The following is a 25,728-nucleotide window of genomic DNA, read 5'->3' as shown; positions in this document are numbered from 1 at the left end:
CACCCAGCCATCACGTGGCAGAGAAAATCCCTGACCCCGCCGGGAATCGAACCCGGGAACCCGGGCGTGGGAAGCGAGAACGCTACCGCACGACCACGAGATGCGGGCTACGTTTTCCGAATGAGATCCATACAAACATATGTCCCCGTGGCAAATCTACCTTCGCGCGATGCTCGTGGTGTTAGGAATGTGTATGTTTTGAATGTTTCTACGCTCGGTATCATCCAAGGGGAAGCACCAAATCTTCCTGAAGAATAAACATATGAATAAAATATAAGAATTGATATGAGAATTTAAAGCGATTGTAACCTCTCAACATGCCATACACTCATATATTATGTAATAAATTTGTGACACTTCGTGTGAAACCATTTCTAATTTTACAGTTAATACAACACTCTTGTACCCTCTTAATTTGATAAGAAATGTTCGGGTAGTAACCTCCTACGAACATGGGCAGATAAATGAAAGATAAACGAAAACAATTGAAATAAAGTAAGAAAAAAAAAAAACAGGATTCGAACACGGTGCTCAAAATTAAGAAGCGGCGATGCTAACCACTGAGGCACCATAACTTCTGACGATATCGCACCGAAAAATGCATATATAGTACCTCGAAAACTTTGACCTTCGTTTTTTTCAGAAACGTTCGAGTATCTACAGGTAGGCCCAGACACGTGTTCGCTTATTTTGACCCGTCTTCTACTAAGCGAAGTTACCTCGGGTGATGGTCCTTGGCTTGTTCGCCTCATCAGTAATAGAATTACTAAGTCGCTGGCCAGTCGTAGGCAACCATCGCAATTTCAAGAGAGATTTTTTGCCGGTGAGAAGTCTTGTTAAAAGCACCAATCCGAAAACTGATTAGCGTCACCTGGCCTAGAGGATGAAGAAAAATCATTAATATGAACGAGGGCGACGGCGCGTTTTTAATATCTGGCCAAATTTGGTCGTCGCCACCGCTCTTTACAGTGGAAGAGGGGCGCGCGTGCTAGCGAAGCGCATGCGGTTTTGTAACTGCGCTTGTGCGGGCAGACTTGCCAGTGCCTGGAGGCTGTCTGTGGGCGGGCGGCAGTCTAGAAATAGCGGCAGGCGGTAGCGGCAGTAACCAGCCAAAAGTCGAGGGGGCTGCCGCCCTCAATCTCCCGTAGTATCGACGCTCGCATCTAAGCCGCGGCCCGACACCTTTACGCTGTAGCCTCGAAAAATGAGGAAGCCGTTTCTACATTTTTCGTTGGTATTCTTTTAAAACATCGCTGCTGATGTAGCCGGAGGCAGATACTCAAACCGTAAACTACGGTAGTTGGCTTACAGCTTGGAGTTTTTGACATGGCGCCAGCTGGCACTTTCGTGGGGGACTTGCACACAGATGCAGGGATACGGCCAGCTGCTTCCTCTGGTCATGCCACCGCGCAACACATCAAAACAAACTTGAACTCTTCCGCATGGTCGCCATTAAAGCATACTTCGTGTATAATAATGTTTTCTGTGGCCATTGCAGTGTGATTTCTGAATGAGGATATGTCAGTGGACGATATTTAACTCTGTTGGCTATCAGGATCTCTGATGCTGTTGCCCTCTCTTTGTGTTATTATGTTGTGACGGTTATTGTGATACATTTTTGTTGCTAGTGATCGTGAACAGTTAAATATTTCTGTTTGAAGATAATGAAAGTATGTTGTGTTGTGATTGCAATCCTTACTATTGGCGGCTCTCATATGTGAAACTGATGAGTGTTCTACAGTGTATGTGTTTCATCTAAGGCAATTTTTGATAGGTGTATGTGCAATCTTATTGACTCCAACTGTTTCAAAACAACACTTCGTCTTTGCCCATCTTGAAAATTTTCTGGAGGCACAGCTGTCACATTCATTGACCTTGTTTGTTGAAAAATTTGTTATTTTGTTGAAACTGAACACAGTCAGCCAGCTCAGAGAATAGTGTATTTATCACACTATTTCTGCACCTTCTCAGTTATAAAATGAGGGAGCAATAAGCTTTTCACCAGTTTTTATACATACTAGTGGGAGTTGACATTTTTCTGTAATTTATTTTCTTACTTTGTTACCAGAAAAATATTGCTGCAAATGTTGCAGTTAAATGTCTGGTGAAAGAAATTGGAGAAAATGTCCATTTGATCATGATGTAGTAATGCAAAATGCATTGAAACAGTCAAAAGTGTAGTGTAATGGATCTCACTCAATATGCAGAGTACACCCAAAGTACTGCAAGAGTGGTCAGTTCATGCTGAAGTCACATTTTCTCATGGAGCACAAACTCCAACTGCTCAGCTCTCTGGAAGCAATGTGTCTATGGACTGTTCATGGCAAAAACCAACCACTACGAGCAGTGCATCTACAACTTTGCGTCCTTGTTATGGATTTCAGCGTGGAAACATTTTATTCACAACTACACCACCACGGTCATCACAACATGATGTTAGCAGACAGTCTAGTGGTGGACCCCAGTCAGCAAAAGCATCTCAGCATCCATATGACAGACGCTGTAAAAGCACTTGTAGCATTGTATTGGCAAATCCAGGGGAAAAATTGCAATCTTTTCATTACCATTGTGGTGATCGTGCTTGTTACCATGCGAGACCACCATACACGTCAGGGTTCTCCACAATACCAGAAAATTGTGAAATATGCAACATTAATCAGGTGCCAGATTGTCATAACAGGAAAAGTAGTACATTTACTACACATTTTTGCACAAGAGTACCAGAACGGTCTGCTAATAAGGAACGCCAAGATGCTGCTTCACAGACTGACACAGGACATAATGTTGTACCTGAAAATCTTCAAGTTCCAGACATGCCACTACAGAAGAAAAAGGTAATTAACATTCCTTGATATGATATGATTTTTATATGGTTTTTGTAATTTTTTGATTTGAAATGATATATAATGATGACATGTTTTGAACAGCTGTCAAAGAGGTTGTCAAGGTCACCTGCAAGACTAAGTGGAAAATCTCCTTTGCTGCAAAGAAGGTACTCTGAAGTTTCTCAAGGAACAAGCAGCCGGTCTTCCACGCCAGATGTTGACTGTGATAAGCAGTGCCAAGGGAAACCTCGTACTGTGCACATTGATGTGTACTGTACTGGATCAGAAGACGCTGATGCCAGTGCATCATCAGAAGCTGACACAACAGATGAATCGTCACCACAGACAGTTTTTGAGTCAGAACAACTTCGAGTGATGCACACAAAAATGGGTAAATTCTCTTTACCAAAAGGTTTGAAGCAGGTACCCAGAAGAAGTGAAAGTCTAAAAGAAAAGTCCAACGTCAACTATTGTTTGGAACCAAAGGGTTATGAGAGTGATGATGTTCTCAGTAGTCAGTACCCATCCAGGCTTAGCTCATACACTTCTCTAAAAGAGAGTGCATCTGGTTTGGTAAGTGAGCAATCTAGTACAGTAAGAGACCCATCATGGTCAACAATATCGAGTTGTGCTATTTCGTGTGATGACAAGGACTCAGTTATGTCAACTTCCTGGAAGGACGTTTCTACTGAACTTGATTCTGCAGCTGTGAGCAGCTCAAGTTTTGTAAACAAATTTGACCCCTATTTGACACAGAGTGATAGTTTTGAATATGCTGATATGACAGATCGAATTCGCATAAAGGAGAAGGCCATGGCATGGGCAGATGAAGGGAGTGCTCAGCAACCACATGATATTGAAAAGAAACGTCTGCATCAACAACAAAAATTTAAGGAGTTCTTATACAGACATTTAGGAAAAGGGACATTTCCCTTGTGGAAATCACAGCATTCGGATGATTCAGAGGAAGATGAAGACAATGATGATGATGACGATGATGATGATGACACTGGTGATGCATGGAGCTTTATTGGAAGAGGCTGTTCTGGAACATCTCTCCGAAGAGAAAATACAGTTAAAAAAGTAGCAAAATCTACAACACCTAGTGAAGGTGCAGATATTAAATCACTTACTTTGCCAATGAGGATTAATCACCTGATTTGTGATGCTGGGAGTTTAAGTGATTCTGGTCCTCCATCTGTAAACAGGTTTGCCCGTCGTATTGCAATAGGTCCATTTGGGTCCAAGCCTCCTTCACCTCCTCCATTAAAAGTAGAGTCTAGTGTTGTGTCACCTTTCACTTCTGTTCAAGGTACAGGTACTGATCAGTTGTCAAAAGCTCAGAAATTTGGTACTATTGTTGGTACACTAAAGAAACCAGGCAATCATATAGGGCCTTCAAAAAACCCTTACTGTTCTTGTGCACATTGCCGTAGCTTTTATGAAGCCACTTTACACTGTGGGAGGGCAAGGTCTGTGGGTGATATAAACTTTCATCCAGAGACAGGACAGCCCAATGAGTGTAATGCTCAAAATATGCATGATACAAAGTTTGCAACTGACAATAAAAAGTACTCAGAGACTGAAAGTGTCAAGTCGAATACTATCACTGACGCTAGTGAATCAGACGGTACACCTGTTTGATGTAGTAAGTGAAGCAATTAGGTTGTTATAATTTTTATTGTGTTTATGAAATGGATACATAGTTTTATTAAACTGTGGCAGTGTGAGTGACAACATTATGTGCATTATCAGCTGCTTGTTATTCTTATGATATTGAAGGGTAGTTGAAATTTGAGAAAATGACAAAATTTGTTAGAATAACTGTATATTCGTTTCACATTATGTGGTATTTTGCATTTATGTTGTACACAGATTTAGGCTATATTGAGTCTCATTGTATGTAAAGAAGATCACACTTACAGAGCCAAGAACGCTCCACGTAATTATGTCTAATAATAAGAAACTGGAATGTTACTTCATGTATGAGGCCTGGAAATATGATAAATGGAAAAAATGGCAAATTTTTGGTTTGAAAATTTGTGCTGTGAAAATATGTTTCAACATCTGGTTCTGTTGAATCGTGTATCAGTGAACTGCGAACTAGAAAATTTGTAGATAAAGAATGGGAAGTATTGATAAACTGAAAACCACAAATATGTTTATGTGGGGAAGGTACTATTGCCCTGTGTTTGCACTGTTTGCTCATAGTCTGACATGTTCTCTATGTTCTCAGGTACATGTATCATTGATGTAGTGCAGAAATAATTGAATATACCTTGTTGCTGCTAAAATTCTGTTAATACTGAGTGGATTCAAATTGAAGAACATTTTATTTATAGGCAACTTTTAAGCAAGAAAACATTTGAGGAGATACTTTTTATTTTCTTCTGTCATTGCTGACAGAATTCATTCTGGCTCAATTTCTTGTTTGAAATTTTGCAGTTTTGTCTTTGCTGAACTATCACATTCTCTCAAGAAACTTGTGCTGGAAATGTAGGTGCTAATGAATTTTACCACTGCACAAAAAGAAGCATTGCCAGTTGTTTCTCACTGATGATCTTCCTTGTTGTATTTTTCATTTTTATAGTTGGTTATTAAATGCATTTCTGAATACAAAAAATGCGTCTTTCAGCTAATTAGACACTCCAGCAAACCAGCCAGTGAATGGTGGTCAGCTTTGCATTTTTCTTATTGACTCCTTTTCCACACATTTATACCCCAGTAATTGATTTTACCTAACATACTTGTCCTACATGATTTTGTTCATTGTCAGTTAATGCTGCTATGGTGCTGACAGTGCAATTGACGTTATGACTTTCAACTTCGTTTATCATTTGTGCATGAGGTGTTATTTCCTGTCACAGTTATCTGTGATTTCGGAACTATAATCTGCTACATTTTTCATGAAGTTCATCTAGACATTTTTTCCCCTCTATACCTGTATTATACAGCTGGCAGATCATTTTTCTAATTCTGCTCTTGTCTTAGTGTTGCATTTAAATTCCTTAATGTATACTTTGAATTGCATGAAGATGTTTGGAGGAAATGTAGTCTTTCAGACTGTGAACTATAGTTTTAGGGCTCAAATATGTGCCCCACTTTCATTTCAGTGGCAAGTCTCAGAATTCTACTTATGCTGTTCTTATAAGATCAACCAGTCTGTTACATTGTGTATATAGTTGACTAATCACAACATCTACTACACTCAAAAGTAATTCCTCTCAACTTTCCTTGTGATATCATGTTACAATTATTATAGGAGTCTGTGTAGATTGTACTGTTTCATTACTGTTAGCTGTTTGCCTTTTGTCAATTTCTGTAACAGCTGTTCTGAGTAACCCCCACCCCCTCTCAAAAAAAGTATTAACAACAGGTTATTTCATTTGTCATTAGTTGTTTTTCCATGTGTCTGTTGTATTTTTCCTATTTTTATATGCTTTTTATGAGGTCATTTCAACTATCAACTTGTTAGTTGTTGTGTAGGGACCAGTACTGGTATGTTATTATTTATTAATGCACAGGGTGTGTAGGTGTTAAATTTTCGATGTTTCTTGGTCTGGATTTGCCTGTCACTTGTTATGTAGTTAATAAGTAGACTTTATGGCTATTCATTTTTTAATTGTAATCCTTCTGGTGCCCAATGCGTTTGGACCAACAAGTTAACAGCTTTTTAATTTTCTCAAGGAAAAAAAGGGGCTTTTGAACTCTGATTAGTACTTGTTAGTAGGACAGATACTGACTTAATTCAATAAAAAGTCTTTCTTTTATCATCATCATCATCATCATCATCATCATCAGTCATCATTACCAGTAAGTAGGAAACAGAAAAAGGTACATGGGATCAAGTCAGGTGATAACAGTTAGTGGTGGAATTGTTTTGAAACTCAGCTTGTGCTCATTTACAATCACAATGTCCTATGTGTTATTAGGCACATTGTTCCAGTGTGATAATGTTGTTGTGCTCAGTAATCTTAAGCGTCATGGAAACAGTTCACCAATGCTCCATATAACAGCCAGTCATTACTATAGACTTTTGATGTAGTCAATCAAGTTGGTTACATTGAAAGTTTCAGAAACACTTGCCATGTCTTTTTCCCACAAGAAACATGTTTCTTCTTGTTTCTGTGCACTTTCACCTTTGACAGTCCAATGTTTGGACTGCAGTTTGGTCTGCAGACTCTAATGTAATCTAAATTTACATAATTCTGCCAGCTGTTAACATACTGTGCTTCATTATTTCAACAAAATTTTGAAATGTCATGTCTTGTGTATTTACTGTCTGAGCTCAATAAATTCAGTATCCACTCTACTCAAGTTTCTCTGTATGTAAAAATTAATTCAGGATAATATGTAATTTTTCATATGAGGTGTTTATGTACTTACAAATTATATCGGTATGGCCTTCTCTCATGATACTGTAAATTTTATTCACATTGTTGACTTGTGAACAGTATATGCTTATGCTGTATTTGACTGACATGTTTTGAAGTTTTAAGCGACTGTATATTTACTGATTATATGGGTGTATTCATATGAGTAGATAAACTATGCCAAGTGAGAGTCATGTTTGTTTTTTCAGAACAAAGAAATTATAAGCTATTGTTTGTAACTGATACACACAGAATCATAGTATGCAAGTGCAATAAAATTTGGTACAGAACCATGATATTTTACCCATAAACAAGTTTTGTTGCTTTTTGAAACATTATTATTGTCGTATTCGTCATTGAGAATTCTGCAGGACGTCTAACAGTGTAGTACATTAATATTTACTTTTAATTGAACTCGTATTAATAAATTAACAACAACACTATCCACTACATCAAAGTAGAAAACATTTCTTAGTAGTATTACCTAGAGCTCTTCTAAATTAATTATCATATGAAATTGTTAGTTATGTTGGGGAGGGGTGGGGGGAGAATAATTCTCAGAATGTAACAGTGCTCACATTACTTTCATTCCTTAAATCATTGGACACATTGGTGAGCTCTGCTAGGCACATGCATATATAAAGATGGTGATCAGAGCCACCAGTTACCTATTGCAATATGTCAGAAGTATAGTTACGCAACTACTATTGAACACATTGATGGAGTTACTTGTGATAATGTGAGGGCATTTTGACAAGACTGCATATACATGATGAAGTACATATCTCTAGGAAAAGTCACCAGGGTCTCAAGAAGATCAGTGCTTCAGGAAGGTAAGTGATCATTGAGATGAAACATATGTTTCTAGTACACTTACCACACCATAATTGTATTTATGTACATACACATGCGAGAACTGCAGTTGATGAGCTATAACTTCTTTTGTCTCCTGACTCTAATAACCAGAAAACATGTTAGTGATTTGGCTGGGCTGCCTGCAATCACCAACACCCAAGCACTCAAGATAAACTGTGATAGTAGGTCATTTGATGAGACAGCTTTGGAACGAAAGAGCTATAATAGACAACTACAAAAATAGTGTATTAGAATGTATTCCAGTATCATTAAGCAAGATTCTGTGTACTATGGAGTTCAAGAATTTTTCGTTAAAAGATAGGTCTCGTAGAAATATCCTCTTTCCAGCAGGTTACAAGACTGACTTCTCCCTGAACTTTTAAGCCCATACAAAAATAAATTTTGTATGATTTTGAACATAGATAGTCAAATATAGAAAGCATGAACTTATTAAAAGACACAGCACTACCCAATGTATAATAAATTTTTAAAGAGCATTTATGATGTTGAAGAGAATGGAATCAGCTAATATGTATAACCACGTATTTCATGGCATCTGTAACCTTCATTTGGTAGTGTACTCTGTGTCCATTCTGTTTGACACAAAAGTAGAATTCTAATGGTGTGTAGTGTGGTTGAGCAAATGTTTAATATGGAGTTGCAAACAGACATCCTTGTGATATAGGTGAACAATACTAATAGTTTGCCCAACCAGCTGAAATGAAAACTGCTTTTAACAGTAAGAAAGGGCACTCCATCTTATCACCAAGCTATAGAGTCCCTCACAGGTGAAACATTTGTCAAACTAATATTTAGCTAATTGTGTGTCCACCTATGCATCTAGATTTCATACCATTCAATGGAATTTCGGGGGGAATCTTCCGTTTATTTTAGCTGACGATGAGACAAGTGAGGTACAGGTTTTGAAGTTTTGTGAATTGTCTGGACTTCAGCATAATCTTTTATGATGGAAGTGTTAGTGTATTGCGAAATGGCTGACTCTTCCTTTTCATTCCAGCCCAACTATTGGGCAGCTACTGCTGTCTGCTGTATGATTTTAATCCCCCCCCCCCCCCCCCACCTTTTTTTTCCCCAGTAAGTTTTCAGTCTGGCAATGCACTTGATTTTTGTAGTTGTGTGCATGCATGTGTGCTTGCACACCTGTGTTTTAGGATGTTAGTTATGTTTTGACCTTGTAGTTACAGTTTGCAACAATTTTGCACCCATTATTCACATTCGCCTCATAAAATTTTAGTGCGAGCATGAAAGATCTTGAAGCCGTGCGTACACACCAGTATATCCACATATCAACAATTAATCACATTAGGTCTTTGTATTTTGCAATTAGAATGACATTGTGTATGTCACAAAGCCATAGACACTGGATACAGAGAGAGATGTGGTTGTGATTGCCTGTAAATATAGTCCTGTTGCAGTTGAAATTACTGCTTATTTGACAATACGCTTTGTAGTGCTGTAGAGGTGCTGTTGTTGTTGCCAGTAAGTCATTTTGCACAGTTATGGCTGTGATGTTGTGAGAGGTAGCAAGCTCATACTTATTCTTCCTCGCATCACTAAAATTCAAAGAGTGGAAACATAAATTTTGGAACCTTCTGTGTATTGAACTTGATGCTCTATTAAGACTCTGCTGTATGTTGTTGTATGCTACATTGAAGTGAAAGGGAAATGTGAAAAAAAGAAGAAAAAAACCTGTGCACTTATCACTGTATAAATACCTAACTTTTTCTGGTGATTACTGTATGAAATTTATTTTTAAAGGAATGATGGTACAAAGACTCAGAGCAGTGAGGAAAATAGCATACACTGAAGTGTTTAGAATACAGAAAACACCACAGGCTTTTTTTTGACAACATTGTTTTGTGGTATTCCTGCTACCCCTTTGCTTCCAAAGAAAAGTTTATTCTCAAAAATTATGTTGACACATCTGCAATTGAATAAAATTGTCATATTGACATGAATACCTTTGGCTCTAAGTGGAGTCGCCAATAGATGCACACGCAGTGATCTTTAAAACTTCACGAATGCGACTGGCTTTTTTTGACTTGATCCACTGATATCTTCACTGAGAGCTGTCCATTCTCCTTCCAAATTAGTTTCACGTGGTTGCTTTTGTGTTCATGCCGTTTATTTATATCAACAGATAGTAAATAGGTTGGGTTGTTAGTGTTATTTTGGTTGCAGCATCCTCTAATCTAGTTTCTTATTGTTTTTTTTCTCCTAGATTGCCATGCAATGAGCAGGCATCCAAGAAATGTAAATTAATCAAAAAGGAGTTTCAAGCTGCACAAGTAGTGTACATCTGATTTCTATTAATGTGTAATTATCTACAGGTGTTCACCACGAAATATTGTACCTATATTATGATTACAATAATTATATTTAGTCAAAGTTAACTGTAAAGGCAAAGAAACAAAACAGGAAGAGGAATGGTTTGTGCTTAACACAGGCACAAACATAATATCAAAACAATCATTTCTGTTTAGTGAAAAAAATGCTGACTGCTTATATAACCAGATACTACCTGTTTGTGTCAGTAGCAGAGGGTCTTACAATAGTGACTGCTTGGGAGTGCCTAGTATTGTACAAAATTTTTAAATGGAAACTACAGGGTGTATCAAACCTTTTAGGTCAAATTGAAACAGATGGTAGCAGGTCCACATATGATTATATTGCGATAGGGAGCTAGTTGTCAGAAATGCATATTTATTGTGTTATGGAGATACACAGCATGCACCACATAACGACGACAACATTATAACTCATGGTAATTGTTGAAAGCAATGACTGTCAATCTCAACACATGTATTGCAGTGGTGAATGTGGTTCTGCTGCACTGTCGCAAAGATCCCAGGTGTCATTTGTGCACTGGAACAGGCTGAAAATGATAAACAGCATACTCTCTCGACAACCAAACATACCGAAAACAACTTAGCTCATAGCACATGTGTTAGGTGACAAATCCATCCTTCACACCAGTGCATTAACCTGTGCTGCATGAACACCACTATCCCTTGCGTCATTTGTCCATTGCATCAGACAGCTTGTGATGTGTGTTACTGTGTACAGTAGTGTACAATGGTGAGGTGTGTCACTGTGTACAGTGCTTGACACATAGTCAAAGATGGAACATTGCTCATCGCAAGAGTTGGCAGACATGCATTTAATGTAGAATGTGGCAGTATGTAGTACCTGTAAAGCAGCTTAAATGTACAGGTAATGCTTTCCCAATGTGCATAATCCTAATTGGAAGAAATTTATCTCTGTGGATACCAACTTACAAGAGATGAGATTATTCTTGTCACAGATCGTTGGGCAAGGTTCCCACCAAAAACACGTCCAACACCATTCTTTGAGGAGATGGTATTGGATCGTGTGGGCATCACCCAGCAATAAACACCTGTCAATTTGCCTGTGAAATGCACACTTATAGGATGTTGCATGGAGGGTACTGGTAGAACATGTATTAAACCCATATAATAAAGAATGTATGCAAGTACTGGAACCAATGAATTTTCAGCCCTGTATCACAGTGCTGTAATGCCAAACTTTGCACAGTTTGTTTTGTTCATGGATGAGGCCTCATTCGCTGATGATGTGTTAAACACCTGCAGCTGGAGTGAGGACCATCCCCATGCCAGCCACATAGGTGGCCACTAGCAGTGATTCTCTGTCAATATATGAGCATTTTCCAATATCATGTAATAGAACTTTATTTGCTGCCTCCACATTCAACTTTTTCAGGTTACCTGATGTTCCTGCAAGATGTGCTTTGAGACTGTACCTCTTGTCTGTGAAAGGATGTGATTTCAACACGGTATAGCACCAGCCCACTTTGATGTTAATGACGACGAACACCTCATCATTGGATTGGAAAGAGACGTTTTCCTCTGGGGTTAACATCAAGACATTGGTGTATGAAAAACCCCTAGAAACAAATGAAGATCCACTTGCTTGGTTCCAAACTGCCAGTCTCCTGGTACAAAAGACTCCAGGGATCTTGGAGACAGTGCAGCAGAACTTCATTGCACCATTGCATGCAAGCACTGAGACTGGTGTTCAATGGTTTAAACAACTACTATGATCTACATTCTTGTTATACAGTGTACACTGTATGTGTCCATAACACATGGAAATATGCATTTCTGACCATTGGTTCCCTATCTTAATATCATCGGTTTTGGACTCATATCACCTGTTTCAATTTGATCCAGAAGGTATGAGTCACCCTGTATAATAGAACCAGATATCATATTTAATTAGTGTGGGATGGATGCCACAAAAGAAAAAAAAAGTTGTTTCATTTACTTATAACAACATAAAAATGTATCAGATTGGTAGATAATGCTTCTTGGATGTTGGAAGCCGGTAAGAGGGACCAGAACATGCAACATGTGATCCTTACTAAATGGAGCTGTTATTCATGAGTAAAGATAAACCTCAAGAAGATATAAATACCGTTATACTAGAAGACTTAGCAGGTGCCGGTAAGCTTCTGTCACTTACATGTAAAAATCTAACTTCAGAAATACATATCCAGTACAGGAATGAAACAAGATGATGAGTGACAATACCAGTAGATATATTTGCAGATGGCAAAAAAATGACACGTTTTCTGAGTATACATTACAGATTCACTGAAATCAGCACAGTTTGTCTGCTGTGCTTAGGCCAACAAAAAATATAACATCAGAATTCTTTATGAGCTTCCTGAGTGGTGTTCAGACATAATAATAAGAGGAAATAGTGAAAAAAACGTGATTATTTGATCAGTAAGCATAAAAATAAAATTAACTTTTCCTACAGCAAGGGCAGAATAATGTCAGCTGTATAATCAGTGTAATAGCAACTACTTAAGTGTTAAATGAGAACATACACATTATGAAAGATGAGTAAATAAAACTAGTATTATATTTACAAAAACAGAAATTAGAATCATAGTAAAGGGATTTAGATACAGTTTGCACTGTGAATTAATTAAATCTTGGAGAAAAATTGAGAAGGGCAAATTTCAGATAATTTCAGTGCATTATAATAAAATTATTTGTGATGAGCTCCATCTACAGTTGAAAGTTCAATAATGAGGAGAAGCATGTGACTTACTGATTCAAATTGTGTGCCACTTGAGGACTCAGACTCTCAGTGTTGTCTTTTATGGGCAATGTTCTTTCCGACAGAGCTGCAGGCAAGATTCAAGATTTGCCGCATAGGTTGCACGTCTCAGTAACACTTTTTTGTCATCCAGACTCCTGAGACTGCAATCTCCTTTCACATATTCTGCTAGAAGTTATTTAAGATTATGATCATCAAGTTTTAAGTTTTTACAAGCATTTGAACAAATTCTTCTCTGATGTTGGTACACCAAAAAAAGTTTTGAAAAGAATCAACAGCTTCTTAGGTGATGAATATTGCTATTCACACAAGTTTTTTTGACATAAGAGAACATACAGAAATCATTAGATGATAAATCAGGTGAACACGGGCAATGAAATATAAGTTCAGTGTTTGTACTTGTAAAGTAATAAATCATGTGGCATTGTTTGTGAAAGGTGGCATTTTCATAATGAAGAATGATGCAATATTTTCAGTAGTTTCCTCGATTTTGTGGGTAACTTACAACAGAGTTGACTATTTCCAGTGTAGCTAAAGGAACAAGCGAATATTTTCTGTGAAATGCTTCATTTAGGAGCCCTTTTTTATTGTTGCAGTTCATCTGGAAACACGCATTTACTCAGTTGCATTTATTGAATGTTTCTGTATGCCAGTTGACACTAGCCTGTTTTTGAGCTGCAGTCAAATTGTACATTATCCAGGATCCATTGGGAACATATTCTTTGCAGCTAAATGTTCTTGTAAAATCAAATGTATTGCAGTCTTCGATATGTCTGAGGACGTGTCTGTACAACTGTGAGTCACAGGCCTATGCTCTTCAGTCATACTGCCCACAGAACTGAAGTTCTTTGGAACAAAAACTGATTTTGGCCGACTTCAAGAAATTTATCACTGATGGAATGATGACTGTAACAAAATTACACGTAGCAAATACACACATCGAAAAAGGTTTTGCGTCACGTTGATTCTGAGAGTTCCGGAACCTGTACAGAAAATTGGAAAAGAGATCAACATAAACGTCATTTCCACTGTTTTTATTGCTCATGAAAACCACACAATGAATGTTGTACTACCATAAGCGAAACCCTCAGAGGTGGTGGTCCAGATTGCTGTACACACCAGTACCTCCAAAACCCAGTAGCACGTCCTCTTGTGTTGATGCATGACTGCATTCGTCGTCGCATATTACCCACAAGTTCATCAAGGCACTGTGGGTCCAGTGTGTCCCACTCCTCAACAGCGATTCGGCATAGATCCCTCAGAGTGGTTGGTGGGTCACACGTCCATAAACGGCCTATTTCAATCTATCCCAGGCATGTTTGATAGGGTTCATGTGTGGAGAACATTCTGGCCACTCTAGTCGAGCGATGTCGTTATCCTGAAGGAAGTCATTCACAAAATGTGCATGATGATAGCGCGAATTGTCGTCTACGAAGACGAATGCCTCGCCAATATGCTACCAATATGGTTTCACTATGTCGGAGGATGGGATCCGCATATTGTACAGCCATTACGGCGCCTTCCATGAGCACCAGCGGTGTATGCCACCCCAAATGTAATGCCACCCCAAAACAGCAGGGAACCTCCACCTTGCTGCACTCATAGGACAGTGTGTCTAAGGCGTTCAGCCTGACCGGGTTGCCTCCAAACACGTCTCCGACGATTGTCTGGTTGAATGAATATGCGACACTTGTCATTGAAGAGAAAGTGATGCCAATCCTATGTGGTCCATTCAGCAATTTGTTGGGCAGGTCTGTACTGTGCTGCATAATGCGGTGGTTGCAAAGATGGACCTTGCCATTTACGTTGGGACTGAAGTTGCATATCGTGCAGCCTATTGCGCACAATTTGAGTTGTAACATGATGTCCTGTGGCTGCACAAAAAGCATTATTCAACATGATGGCATTGCCGTCACGGTTCTTCCGAGTCATAATCCGTAGGTAGCAGTCATCCACTCCAGTAGCCCTTGGGCGGCCTGAGTGAGGCATGTTATCGACAGTTTCTGTCTCTCTGTATCTCCTCCATGTCCGAACAACATTGCTTTTGTTCACTCCAAGACGCCTGGACACTTCCTTGTTGTGAGCCTTTCCTGGCACAAAGTAAAAATATGGACGCAATTGAACTGCGGTATTGACCATCTAGGCATGGTTGAACTACAGACAACACGAGCCGTGTACCTCCTTCCTGCTGCTGGAATGACTGGAACAGATCGGCTGTCGGACCCCGTTTGTCCAATAGGTGCTGGTCATGCATGGTTGTTTACATCTTTGGGCGGGTTTAGTGACATCTCTGAACACTCAAAGGGACTGTGTCTGTGATACAATATCCACAGTCAACGTCTACTTTCAGAAGTTCTGGGTACTGGGGTGATACAAAACTTTTTTTTGATGTGTGTACATGATCAATTAGCAAAAGTTGAGCAAAGGAAAGGTAGATGGTGGTGTTATGTTAGTCCATTTTGAAACTGAGTACTGTTTCCAGCCACCATTGTTTTAACAGTAACAAACAAGAATTTTCAAAACCAGTTGTAATCTGAACAGTACCATCTAGTGGTCATTTGTAAAAACGGTTTCTTTGAACTTACGTCACCAATTTCTTCCGTCAGCCGTGCCCAGTCAGGGCTTGTTATCAGCACCAAGTGATTTTGTGTTGTGGAGATGTTGAACTGAAATTTCCTTATTCCAGGGGTAAAAGCCAAGCAAAGTCTATGGACGAGGCAAGAGACTAAGGTCTGCATCTGAATCCTTCTCCAACATGCCATTTAAATCTGTAAGAAGTTTTTCCAGCAATGTACACTTCACTCCAGAGTGAAATATGTTGGATACATGTCAGATCGTACTTAAAAAAAAAAGTGGGATTCAGCGTTGCATAGAAGAACTGTGACACAGTGGAGAGATTCTCAAGAGACGCTGAGAATTCTGAAGTTGTGTACACTCAAAGAAAGAAATATATGTGCAGTACTGTGAAAAATCTCCTGAAATAATCCTCTGGACTGATAATAGCTGTGACAGAGGCTTATAATCAATATAATTTTTCGAAATATTTATGAGTGTAAATGAGCATTAGTGTACAGTTCTATAAAAAAAGTTACCTCTGTGACACAGGTTACTTAGAGTTACACAATACAGATGTAGATGTAGTTCTGTAACACTAGATGGTGTGGTCAGCACAAAGGGACAAGGTCAGCGACCAGTTTATGTCAAATTAGTGCTGTATTTACTGTTGTGTGGTGAGGTTTAGTATCCCCTTTCGATACAAGACATGTTCCATTCAGGCAAGATACTACTGCTGCTTCTTTATTTACAAAGTGGTTATATATATAAGAAAACGATATGGAATGTGGAGATAGACATGTAAAGTATGTTTAGAAATGGCAGGTGCAGTTACCAATCATGAGTTAGTGCAGCAGACTCCTAGTTTTCTCATTAAGAAGCCCAGATTGATTTTAACCCCATTTGTAAAAATACACTTTATTTGATTTTGATATTGCATTAGTTTCCATATTACACACATTGATGGGTCTAGATAGGGGATAGTTTTAGTTGCCCTGTTATTTTGCTGCTCATGTCACCTTACTGGTGAGTTAATTTGATGCAGAACTGTGGTCAGTACAGTGAGATTATAATAAAGAGATAGTCCTTAGTTACTCTGATTTAATCAGTGTCCTCTAGAGAGAATAATGTGGAATATGTATGCACTCCTTTGTAAATACAAATCCAGTGTAGCAGATGGAATTATGCTGAGTGTCAAATTGTGTAGGATTTGAAAGAAAATTGTGGTGAAAGCAGGTCCAGAATCACAGCTTCTGTCACTGTCAAGGACAGATATTTTATTTCCCTGGAACACTGCGTGATTTGAAGTGGCAAATAATTAACTGTGACCAGGCTTCTCCTTGCCACAGTGACGGAAGATGGCAGATATTAGATAATAGGGTAATGTGTGATGTTGGCTTCTGTCCAGTTTCTATGAGAAAAGTTATGTATGCTATATAAAGGTGCTCATTATTCATACCCATTTCTGTGACTATGTGTAGGGGTTCATCTATCTTCTGTAAAGGAAGGCTTTTAGCAAATTAAACTTGATTAGAATTATTATACGTTAGTAGTATTACAACCAAGATTTTAAATTGAGCAGTTTGAGTAATAGCAGAGTAGACAGACCAGGTGTCATTGCAAAATCCTTGAAATCAAAATAATCAAATTTAAATTTGTTAGGAAGCAAAATGAATACAAACTCTCAGCCATCTACCCCCCCCCCCCCCTCCTCCCCCTACCCCCCCCCCCCCCCACGCGCATGCGCGCGCGCGCGCACACACACACACACACACACACACACACACACACACCTTTCCTTTTCTTCTGGTTATTTTTGTTGTATCATTACTCCTGGTAACTATTTTAATTCATACTTTCTTGCAGAATTAAGGCTGTGATGGAAATATATTGCAGTTTCCAGAATGAAAGTACATCAGTAAGCAATGCAACAGTTTGATATTGATTTAGGAACCCGATACCTAGGATTAACAGTTATGTGTGTAATAATTTTACCAAATTGAAACTGCCATTTCAGAACATTGGTTGTTTGAGTTAATGGGTAATTTTGATAACCTATGTGAATATTATTTATGCCATTTGTCTGCTAGTGCTTCCTACTGTTGCATTTAATCCTACTGTTGCATTTAATCCAAATAAATGTTTTACTATGTGGCAGTTGAGCATCACATTTACACCTTTGGAAATGTTTGCCATAACTTCCAGGCACAAGCAAGCTTATGGGAGAGTTCACGGAAATTGGACTTGCTTCGAAAATCTCTGGAACTGAGAAGACAGGAATTGCCACCTGACTCTCCAGCAGCAGCACAACTGAAACATGAACTACAGACAGCACAGGCAGCTTCACCTGTCCCTGTAACTTACACCAGCCTACAACCACTGCGACCAGGCCCTTCTCCAGGACCTAGCCTGAGTCAGCCAATGTCTCCAGCTTCACCAGCAGCATCATTTTCCTCTCCTCCATCTTTTGGGCGCTGTGCTGCAGTCACTGGAAAACTGGAAGTCAGGTACAATGTTTCTGCAATGTCACAATGCATTTATTGATAAAATGTAATTAACATTTGCTAACTATTATTTGCATATGGTTTCACTGGACATTTTCATGTGGAAACACGTTCATCCAGTGTACAATATTTCTGCAATCTTTTTTAGTTCTGTTTTGGTTTCTCTGCCAACAAGAGATTCTATTTAATTGTTTTACTGTTCTTCACAAAATACTAATATTGTGTAGCATGACCAATTATCAGATACTACAAAAAATGGGATGACTTGTCTCTAGTTGGTTATATTCTGGAGGTCTTCAGATTCTTCAGCTGAAAAAAACGGACAACTTCATGTTAATGTAAGACAATTAAATCACATTCTTTTGCTTTTGAGCTAGTACTGTTTGCCTCCCTAGTGCACCAAACTTAACAGCTAATGGAAGAACTTAGTAGAGGGAGCTTATTAGTATGAAAATCATTTAGAATAATATTAAAGTAATAATTAATCATCAATTTAAAAAGAGTTTACAGTGAAATCACTGATAATCTTATATCAAGGGCAGCTGAAGAGGCACAGACAAAGAAAAGGAACATAATGGCAAGGAGAATATGGAGTACTTGTGGTAAACTAAATAGTTTTCAAAACTAATTGTGTGATGTGCCTGAAACAGAAAGTTTATAATAAGTCTGTGTTACCATTCCAGCTAACGTCAGTGATATATGAACTTTGAATGTAAAAGCCATTCAAAAGCTGGGTGATGAAGAGATTTAGTTTGGGAATTAGTAGGACAGATGGGGAACAAAAAAATGGTGAGAGAGCTACAATTGAAGAAATTGAAGGACCCCCACCCCCCCCCCCCCCCCCCCAGAATATAGCCTACCAGAGACAAATCCTCAAATTTATAGAGCAGTTATTCTAATAATATCTAAAATTTAATCAATATTTGTGTAAAGTTACATGGGTTCTTTCCTGTTTTTCAAATGGTGGGTGCATGACAGGCAACGTAAATGACAGGTAATAAAAGTGGTGTGTTTGATGACAGGCTTTTATATCTGCAGCTATTTGGAGTCTTCTGTGTGTTGTATCAGCTATTTTAGAAATTTTTGTTTACTATGAAAGTGACAACACTAGTAATGTGGCTGTTAAGATATAATGAGTCACACAGAAATTTAAAGGCAGATGTTTGATGTCAGTGTAGTTCCTTGTGATTTACTTGCACTGTTGTGTTATTGAATTTAGGTTTAATTTGTATTTGTTTTCTTTATTTGAAGGTTAATGGGTTGTCAAGACTTGCTAGAAGAGGTTCCGGGACGTTCTCGTCGAGACAAAGATTCCATCTCTGGCCCTGCTGACTTACGTTCCTTCGTAAAAGGGGTTACAGGACGCAGTTCTAGCAAGTCCTATAGTGTGAAAGATGAAACAAGTAGTAAGTTTATGCATATATACATACACACACACACACACACACACACACACAATATACTGTAATAATTACAATTACATGGAATATTTTCAATAAAAGTGGTGGAATATTGAATTTTAGTACAATGACGACCCCCCCCCCCCCACACACACACACAAACACACAAACACACCTGTGTCAGCTAGACACACACACAAATATTGGGATTGCATTTCAGTAGATGGATAGAGGGGGAGAGAGGCAGGAAGCAGGCAGAGTGGTTGGGTGTGGATGAGCTATCTGCTTGGAGGGAGACAGTAGGTTTGCTGCCTAGAAATGCAGGAAGGAGGGTTGGCAGGTGTATAGGTTAGGCATGTGATGCAGGGGCGTTGAAACATGATGAAGGTGACATGGAGATTTTGATTGGGAAAGGATGATAGGGCAGAAAGAGGGAAAACTGTTAGATGGAAGATGTGAGAACAGTGGATTAGCAGAGATTCAGACCAGGACGGTTACGAGGGTAAAGGAAGTGTTGGAGGGATAAGTCCCATCTAGCCCAGAAAGGTAGTGATCGAGGAAAGGATCCAAATGTCCCAGGTTGCGAAGCAACCATTGAAATTGAGCATTTTGTGCCACTAGATGGTGAGCTTTGTTCTAAGCTGAAGTTTGGCTTTAGCCATTCCTTCTGGTGCACATCTAGTGGGTTGTCATACCCGCACAAAACAGGTGTCATATCCTTGTGGAAAGGGGTGGGGAGTGGTTCCAGGATGTTGAGTTCCACCTCTGTGATGGCTCCATACAAGTCTCTGACCGTATTAAACACACCAAACACCAACAATACATGCATTTTGACAGCTGTTACCTGTTCCGCACCAAAAAATCGCTTCCATACAGCCTGGCCACCTATGGACAACATGTTTGCAGTGATGAGAACTCTGTTGGCCGTTATGCTGAAGATCTCATGAGGACTCCCACAGACAGCCACTATTTTCCAAGTCTAATCCACAAACAGATTTTCTGTGTCGTATCCTCACTCATCCCTAATCCTCCCCCCACACCCAGGAACAAGCTACAAATGATCACCCCCCCTTGTCACCCCTGGCCTGGAACAATTGCGAAATATCTTTCGCCAAGGCTTTGATTATTTATCATCAATCATCATGCCCAAGAATCACGGACATCCTACCCAAGATCATAACTATCCATCCTAAAGTGATATTCCATCACCCATGCAACCTACACAATACCCTGGGTGCATCCATATGCGACTGCCACTCCCAACTCATTGCTACAGGCATCCAGTCCCTGTAGAAGACCCAGTTGCAAGACCTGTCCGTTCCACCCACCCAGAACTGTCTATTCCAGTCCTTTCACACACCTGTCCCATCCCATCACATGCGTGGTCACCTGTGAGAGTAGTCACGTCATATACCAACTCTGCGATAATCACTGCAAAGCTTTTCATGTTGGTATGCCAACCAACTGGCTGTCAACCAGAGTGAATGGCCAGTGCCGAACTTCGGCCAGGAACAGAATTGATAACGTAGTGGCTCAACATGCAGCTGAGCCAACATATATGATTTCAGTGGCTCTCTCCCTCTAAAAGCCCCTCCTGACACTACGCCCACCTCATCCTAGTCCACCTACTGAAATGCAATCCTGTCATTGTGTGTCCAGCCTGGATAATGTACGGAAAATGTTGTGTGTGTGTGTGTGTGTGTGTGTGTGTGTGTGTGTGTGTGTGTGTATGTTTTATTACTCCTATCAGAATTTTACATCTCTCCTTTTTCTGCCCCATGTGTAATGATAATTTATGCATCATCCACAGAGCTATCCATTGTTCTTAGCACTATTTCTTCCATATTTTTCACACCATAAACTCATACTTTGTTATCCAGTTCCATTTACAGCCATCTGACACCCTGATCCATTTCCTGCAACATTTCACGTTTTCCTTGCATCATTTCAACCCAAATTAATCCCTATTCCATCAGTTCGAGGACCTTTCCTCTCCATAGTTAAAACCCAGTCCCACGTCCTGTTCCTTAAGTACTGTCTAACTGTGGAGTCGTCGTCGTCCCCCCCCCCTCCCCCCCATCCCAAAAACAGTTTTAAAAAAAAATCCCTTTTCTGGATACCGCTTCTCCTTCCACGACGACCTTCATCTTTTCAGATTCTGCCAGTCCCTATCCCTCAGAAACCTCATACTACAGAAATTAGGGTGTATATGACCCAGGAGATCTGGGATAAACCCTGTAATTTTTTCATCCGGGAGAAAACCGTGAAAAAACCAGGAATTTTTTAGAATTCTGGGAATTTTTCATTGTTTTAATTTTCTGTTAAAATTTTGTAATTTTGACTGGTAAGAACCAATACTCTAACAAAGGATATTACTGATTCCCACTACTGCAGAATAATACTTCAAGAATAAAACATAAACGAGAGAAAAAAACAAAAATAACTTAAATTACAAAGGAATGTGCCATATACAATGACGACACACAGTGCTCATGCAAATGTCTGCCAACAGCAAAATGTGTCTAAGGCTTTAGAAAGACTATGCAATGCTTCATAACAACAAACTGCCTCCGGTGAGTGTGAAGTCACAACTATTTACATTAGATTTGTTTTAGCAGTTATGAGCGAGCTCTTGCGCTTGTGCAGTTGAGTCACGTTTGAGTAGTAGATTCTCCCGCTTCTGGCTACAGGAATGTGGCTGTTGACTGTGCAAGCAGTCACAGCAAGCCGCTAAATGCTACTGGGAAAAGGGGGCACCAAATTCATATTCTTGGGGGGGGACTTTGTTTCATGAAGCACCTAGCATCCAATGCACGTTGGTCTGTCAATTATTCATATGATTTTGAAACACATCTCTGTTGGTTTTTGAACATTCTTGAGCACATTTTAAGTTGATTTACGAATGAATCATAAGTTGATTTTTGAATGCGTGCTTAGTGTACTTGATGTCTCTGTCAGGAGAATCTTTATTGCATCTAGAAATAAACTTTCCGCAGACAAAAGGGGACGGGACTATACGAGCTGAGCGGAGTCAAGCCGAATGGATGAATGCCAATTGCTGTCTGATTATGTGGTTGATTGGGTATGCAAATGATCAGCATTGTTGTAATTACTAGTGAAATCCATAGATTCAGACTACCAGAAAGGAAATAAACGATTAACAGGAATAACAGGTGAGAAAGATTACATATAATCTTCTCGGTGTACCCAAGCAAATGAAATTTTGACAGAAAATTTTTGGCCAGATCGCTACACTAATAAGGATCAGTTGTACAGTCCCCGGCTAGCAGCTGCTGAAGTTGTATTCTGGAAGTAACGTGGAAAATGTGTTGTATGAACATGTAACAACGCCTAACCGGAGAATAATCGTGAGATAACTAAACCTGTGGTTCTGGCAGGGTTAGTGAAGTTGATCGGCGAAAAATTTTGACAATGGCAGGGACAGCTACAGAATTGGTGATAACAAGATTGTTTGTTAGAATGAGGAAGGAGAAGAAATGGGGACATCACACGAATTATGGAAGAATAAGACGATTCAAAATTTATATCAAAATTTCGTAGTACTACTTTTCGATCTCATACTTGAGAAACTGGTGCATATGAACAAAATGTGAAACTATTTCCTAACATAAAGCTTTTAGCTTGTAGTAGGCCTAATAAGCGCATTTGATGTTGGTACTTCGTGAATTATTTTCTGTCGTGTTATAAAAATGACCATTTGTGCGAAAAGAGTCTAATTTATTTGGTGTGTGTTATAAAATTACTGCAATATTAGAAAGGCCTATTTTGTTTTATCTAGCAGATAGTGACAAAATAGACGTAATCTGATCGAGAAACCACAGCAGTCTTGAGTATTATTTGTATTAACAGGTTTTTCAGTATTAGATAACGACATTTTGATTTTTCATGTAGTAAAATGTTTGCCGAATTCTGATGAGGTAATAGATTCTTTCGCAGAAAGGAAAGCACCCAGTGTAAAGCTTTAGCAAGATTAGAGAGAAAAAAATGCTAGAAGCTAAGGATTGAAGAAATGTGTACTTACTTGCTTGTCTCTCTATTCGTTTTATGTATCGTATATTTGATACAAAACAGCAACTTATTAACTATATATTTGATACAAAACAGCAACTTATTAACTAATTGTTCTCCCGATGACATATCATCCTATCCGCGATTAACTGTGAGATTATTTTTTAAGGAGGGGCAGGCTGTCAAACCGGCCGACTGGGAGCAGGAGAGGCACCACAGGACATTTCAATTTCTACTGTCCTGAATATAGTTTGATGCCATCCATTACAAAATATACACGTTTCAATTCCACAGTGAACATATTTTTGAAAATTCGATATTTTTTAGCATTGACTCGGTTAGCAAATATCGTAGATCAGGGGCTGATGTGCAGAGCAGTCTGAGGTATAGTGGGGAGTCTCCACGTGACCCGTGTTTACATTTAGTGATTTTGCTGTTTACCCTTCGTTTACTCTCACATCAAATGAAAACAAAACGGATATCTGTGACTTGGAGCTATCAAGTGAATTAAAATACATTCACGTAATTATGGAAGGCTAAAATATATTTTTAGTTTCAGATTTTATTTTATTTCCACCTTTCTGACAGTCAAGCATTAATCACCTTGCAGAACAATGAAGTTATTTTTGTCTGTTTGCTAAAGAACTTTGACTTTTATTAACTTTTTCCTCAGAAGGAGTCAATGTATTTGAAACGAAATGTTTAATTCCTCAGTACTGGCTAGTTTCAACTGTTCGCTGCATTTCAAGTGCATGTTTTCATCTTCTAGCACATATGGCATTATGCCATAATAGAGAACCAAACATGATACGAGGTGCATTCAAGTTCTAAGGCCTCTGATTTTTTTTCTAATTAACTACTCACCCGAAATCGATGAAACTGGCGTTACTTCTCAATGTAATCGCCCTGCAGACGTACACATTTTTCACAATGCTGACGCCATGATTCCATGGCAGCGGCGAAGGCTTCTTTAAGGGTCTGTTTTGACCACTGGAAATTCGCTGAGGCAACAGCAGCACAGCTGGTGGATGTGCAGCCACGGAAAGTGTCTTTCATTGTTGGAAAAAGCCAAAAGTCACTAGGAGCCAGGTCAGGTGAGTAGGGAGCATGAGGAATCACTTCAAAGTTGTTATCACGAAGAAACTGTTGCGTAACGTTAGCTCGATGTGCGGGTGCGTTGTCTTGGTGAAACAGCACACGCGCAGCCCTTCCCGGACGTTTTTGTTGCAGTGCAGGAAGGAATTTGTTCTTCAAAACATTTTCGTAGGATGCACCTGTTACCGTAGTGCCCTTTGGAACGCAATGGGTAAGGATTACGCCCTCGTTGTCCCAGAACATGGACACCATCATTTTTTCAGCACTGGCGGTTACCCGAAATTTTTTTGGTGGCGGTGAATCTGTGTGCTTCCATTGAGCTGAGTGGCGCTTTGTTTCTGGATTGAAAAATGGCATCCACGTCTCATCCATTGTCACAACCGACGAAAAGAAAGTCCCATTCATGCTGTCGTTGCGCGTCAACATTGCTTGGCAACATGCCACACGAGCAGCCATGTGGTAATCCGTCAGCATTCGTGCCACCCACCTGGATGACACTTTTCGCTTTTTCAGGTCGTCATGCAGGATTGTGTGCACAGAACCCACAAAAATGCCAACTCTGGAGGCGATCTGTTCAACAGTCATTCGGCGTTCCCCCAAAACAATTCTCTACACTTCCTCGATCATGTCGTCAGACCGGCTTGTGCGAGCCCGAGGTTGTTTCGGTTTGTTGTCACACGATGTTCTGCCTTCATTAAACTGTCGCACCCACGAACGCACTTTCGACACATCCATAACTCCATCACCACGTCTCCTTCAACTGTCGATGAATTTCAATTGGTTTCACACCACGCAAATTCAGAAAACGAATGATTGCACGCTGTTCAAGTAAGGAAAAAGTCGCCATTTTAAGTATTTAAAACAGTTCTCATTCTCGCCGCTGGCGGTAAAATTCCATCTGCCGTACGGTGCTGCCGTCTCTGGGACGTATTGACAACGAACGCGGCCTCATTTTAAAACAATG

General features: G+C 39.4%; 2 protein-coding genes across 4 annotated transcripts in view; both read left to right on the top strand.

The window, feature by feature from the left end:
* The window catches only part of LOC124612286 (serine/threonine-protein kinase N), a 311,276-nt gene that overhangs the window by 195,614 nt on the left and 89,934 nt on the right, over positions 1 to 25,728 (top strand). For all 3 annotated transcript variants that reach the window (XM_047140393.1, XM_047140394.1, XM_047140392.1), the window contains exons 6-7: positions 17,942 to 18,243; positions 19,492 to 19,646. In XM_047140393.1, the coding sequence (XP_046996349.1) occupies positions 17,942 to 18,243; positions 19,492 to 19,646 (457 nt within the window). The remainder of the gene's footprint in view (positions 1 to 17,941; positions 18,244 to 19,491; positions 19,647 to 25,728) is intronic.
* On the top strand, positions 1,083 to 7,142 carry LOC124612287. Its single transcript, XM_047140395.1, has 2 exons — positions 1,083 to 2,834; positions 2,928 to 7,142. The coding sequence occupies exons 1-2, from the start codon at positions 2,202 to 2,204 to the stop codon at positions 4,467 to 4,469; spliced, it is 2,175 nt and encodes a 724-aa protein (XP_046996351.1). The 5' UTR covers positions 1,083 to 2,201; the 3' UTR covers positions 4,470 to 7,142.

This window comes from Schistocerca americana, chromosome 4 (genome assembly GCF_021461395.2).
Source record: "Schistocerca americana isolate TAMUIC-IGC-003095 chromosome 4, iqSchAmer2.1, whole genome shotgun sequence".
Taxonomy (NCBI): domain Eukaryota; kingdom Metazoa; phylum Arthropoda; class Insecta; order Orthoptera; family Acrididae; genus Schistocerca; species Schistocerca americana.
Note: the sequence above shows the minus strand (reverse complement) of the source record. Positions and strands in the feature narration are given on the sequence as shown.

Coding starts and splice junctions, on each gene's coding strand:
- LOC124612287 (XM_047140395.1), top strand. CDS start 2,202: ATGCAGAGTACACCCAAAGTACTGCAAGAGTGGTCAGTTCATGCTGAA. Junction 2,835..2,927: donor TGCCACTACAGAAGAAAAAG/GTAATTAACATT, acceptor TGTTTTGAACAG/CTGTCAAAGAGGTTGTCAAG.